The sequence below is a fragment of the Myotis brandtii genome, unplaced genomic scaffold (genome assembly GCF_000412655.1).
Source record: "Myotis brandtii unplaced genomic scaffold, ASM41265v1 scaffold1170, whole genome shotgun sequence".
Taxonomy (NCBI): domain Eukaryota; kingdom Metazoa; phylum Chordata; class Mammalia; order Chiroptera; family Vespertilionidae; genus Myotis; species Myotis brandtii.
In genome coordinates, this window is record NW_005354050.1 from 669,421 (window position 1) to 671,872 (window position 2,452).

Genomic DNA, 2,452 nt, shown 5'->3' on the forward strand with positions numbered 1-2,452 from the left:
AGATGCCAGGCCCTGTGGCTTTCTTGGAAAGCTCTTCAATACTCCCCCCTCCCCACCTTCTTTTACACCCCCTCCCCACATCCCACCATGCCTGGGCTCTGGGGCCACCCAAGTGTGCAGTCCAAATCCTGCCTCACTGTGAGTGGGGAGGGGAGACCCAGAGGGAGATAGTTATCTTTTCTGCAGGTGAAAGGAACCACTTGGTCCCTGGTGATTTTGGGGAAAAGGCTCACTCTTCTATAGTCACTTCAGAACAAGAATAATAAAGATTGCCTAAATAAAGGTTAGAACCTGAGGTGGGGGAGGGGTGCTTGGTTGCTAAGGGGCACATGCAGGACAGGGCTGCCAATTGTGACATGGCTGCCAATTGTGACATGGCTGCCAATTGTTGGGCTCCTGCTCAACGCATGGTACTTGCATCCCACTTGTCTGGGTCGCTCATTGTGCTCCATTCTTTTGGATCACCTGTTGTGCCCCAGTCTTCTGGGTCACCCTCCTTGCCCCATTCGCCTTGGTGGCTCACTGTGCCCCGGACCTCTGCCTGTCATGTCTGGGCTGCACATGTGGGCCCCAGAGTTCCTGGTCCTGTGGCAGCTGTTGTGGCTGCAGGTCCAGGCAGCTCCGATTCCGGAGTTGGCCATGGACTCTATCCTGCTGACCTCCATACCCCTGGGGCCCACCAAGCCCTGGTTTTGGCATCAGCAGACTGCAGCTCCTCCACTAAATCCTGGGGTGACTTTTCCACTTCCAGAGCCCATTCAGGCTCAGCAGCCAACCTTTCCACCATTGGAACTGGAAGTCCCTGTTATTCCAGAACCTACTTTGGAGGCTGGTGCTACAGCCCTGCAACAGACTGCAGCTCCTGCAAAGCACCCCGAGGTGACACTTCCACCGCCAGAGACTGTTCAGGCTCCTCAGTCAACCTTTCCACCTGTGGACCTGGAGCTCACCATCACTCCAGAGTCTACGGTGGAGACTGGTGCTACATACCTGCAACAGACTACAGCTCCTGCAAAGCACCCCGGGGTGACACTTCCACCGCCAGAGACTGTTCAGGCTCCTCAGGCAACCTTTCCACCTGTGGACCTGGAGCTCACCATCACTCCAGAGTCTACGGTGGAGACTGGTGCTACAGCCCTGCAACAGACTGCAGCTCCTGCAAAGCACCCCGAGGTGACACTTCCACCGCCAGAGACTGTTCAGGCTCCTCAGGCAACCTTTCCACCTGTGGACCTGGAGCTCACCATCACTCCAGAGTCTACGGTGGAGACTGGTGCTACAGCCCTGCAACAGACTGCAGCTCCTGCAAAGCACCCCGAGGTGACACTTCCACCGCCAGAGACTGTTCAGGCTCCTCAGGCAACCTTTCCACCTGTGGACCTGGAGCTCACCATCACTCCAGAGTCTACGGTGGAGACTGGTGCTACAGCCCTGCAACAGACTACAGCTCCTGCAAAGCACCCCGGGGTGACACTTCCACCGCCAGAGACTGTTCAGGCTCCTCAGTCAACCTTTCCACCTTTCGACCTGGAGATCACCATCACTCCAGAACCGACTTTGGAGGCTGATGCTACAGCCCTGCAGCAGACTACAGCTCCTGCACAGCACCCTGAGGTGACACTTCAACATCCAGAACTTGTCCAGGTTCAGCAGCTAACTTTTTCTGAAGTCACAGCCACAGTTCTATCATTTGACCTGGAAGTTACAATAACTCAGCCACCAGAGTCATCAGAGACAGTTCCTCCAATGACTGAACAGAGTGCCACCATGAACATCTGTGAGCTCTGTTCCTGCAGTAATGGGACACTGTCATGTATTGGTTTTGGCTCAAAGCAGAGGCTCAACAGAGTGCCAGTACCAGAGCCCAGCACCTATAATGGCACCTTCACCATCTTGTAAGAATTGCCTTTCCTCATTTGCTCTCTGCATCCTGGCTGACATGGCAGCCTTTTCCTTGAGGTCTTCCTGGGCCTTCCTCATCTCCCCCAGCCGTGTTGAATGACTTTGTTTTTATCTTTGTTTGTTGACAACTACTTATCTTTATTCTCCTTAATACTATTGTTCCCCCTTAACCAGTCTTTTGCTTGTAATTGCGCATATTATTTTTCCAAATAATTAGCCCTAGCACTTCATTCCTTAACCTCTACTGTCCTCCCACTTTTGCTCCATTCTCTTTACAGCAGCATGGCCCTCTCTCAGACTCATTGGTGGTGATACAACAAAGTGGTTAGGAGTAGAGATTCTACAGCCAGAGTGACTGGGTTTGCACCCAGTATGCCATTTATTAGTGTTGAGACTCAATATCCTCACCTGTAAAATGAAGACTATATAGTTACCATTACATAGGATTGTTGTGAGTTTTAGAAGAATTAATATATATATGTATATATATATGTGTATGTATGTATATATATGTATGTATATATATGTATGTATATATATGTATGTGTAT

At 51.2% G+C, this 2,452-nt stretch overlaps 1 protein-coding gene across 1 annotated transcript in view; it reads left to right on the top strand.

Moving 5' to 3' along the window:
• Positions 1-42: 42 nt before the first annotated feature.
• LOC102247196 (leucine-rich repeat-containing protein 37A) overlaps positions 43-2,452 on the top strand; it is a 23,202-nt gene continuing 20,792 nt past the window's right edge. Inside the window, exon 1 of the mRNA XM_005858385.2 lies at positions 43-1,895. Within this exon, the coding sequence (XP_005858447.1) occupies positions 547-1,895 (1,349 nt within the window). The 5' untranslated portion in view covers positions 43-546. The remainder of the gene's footprint in view (positions 1,896-2,452) is intronic.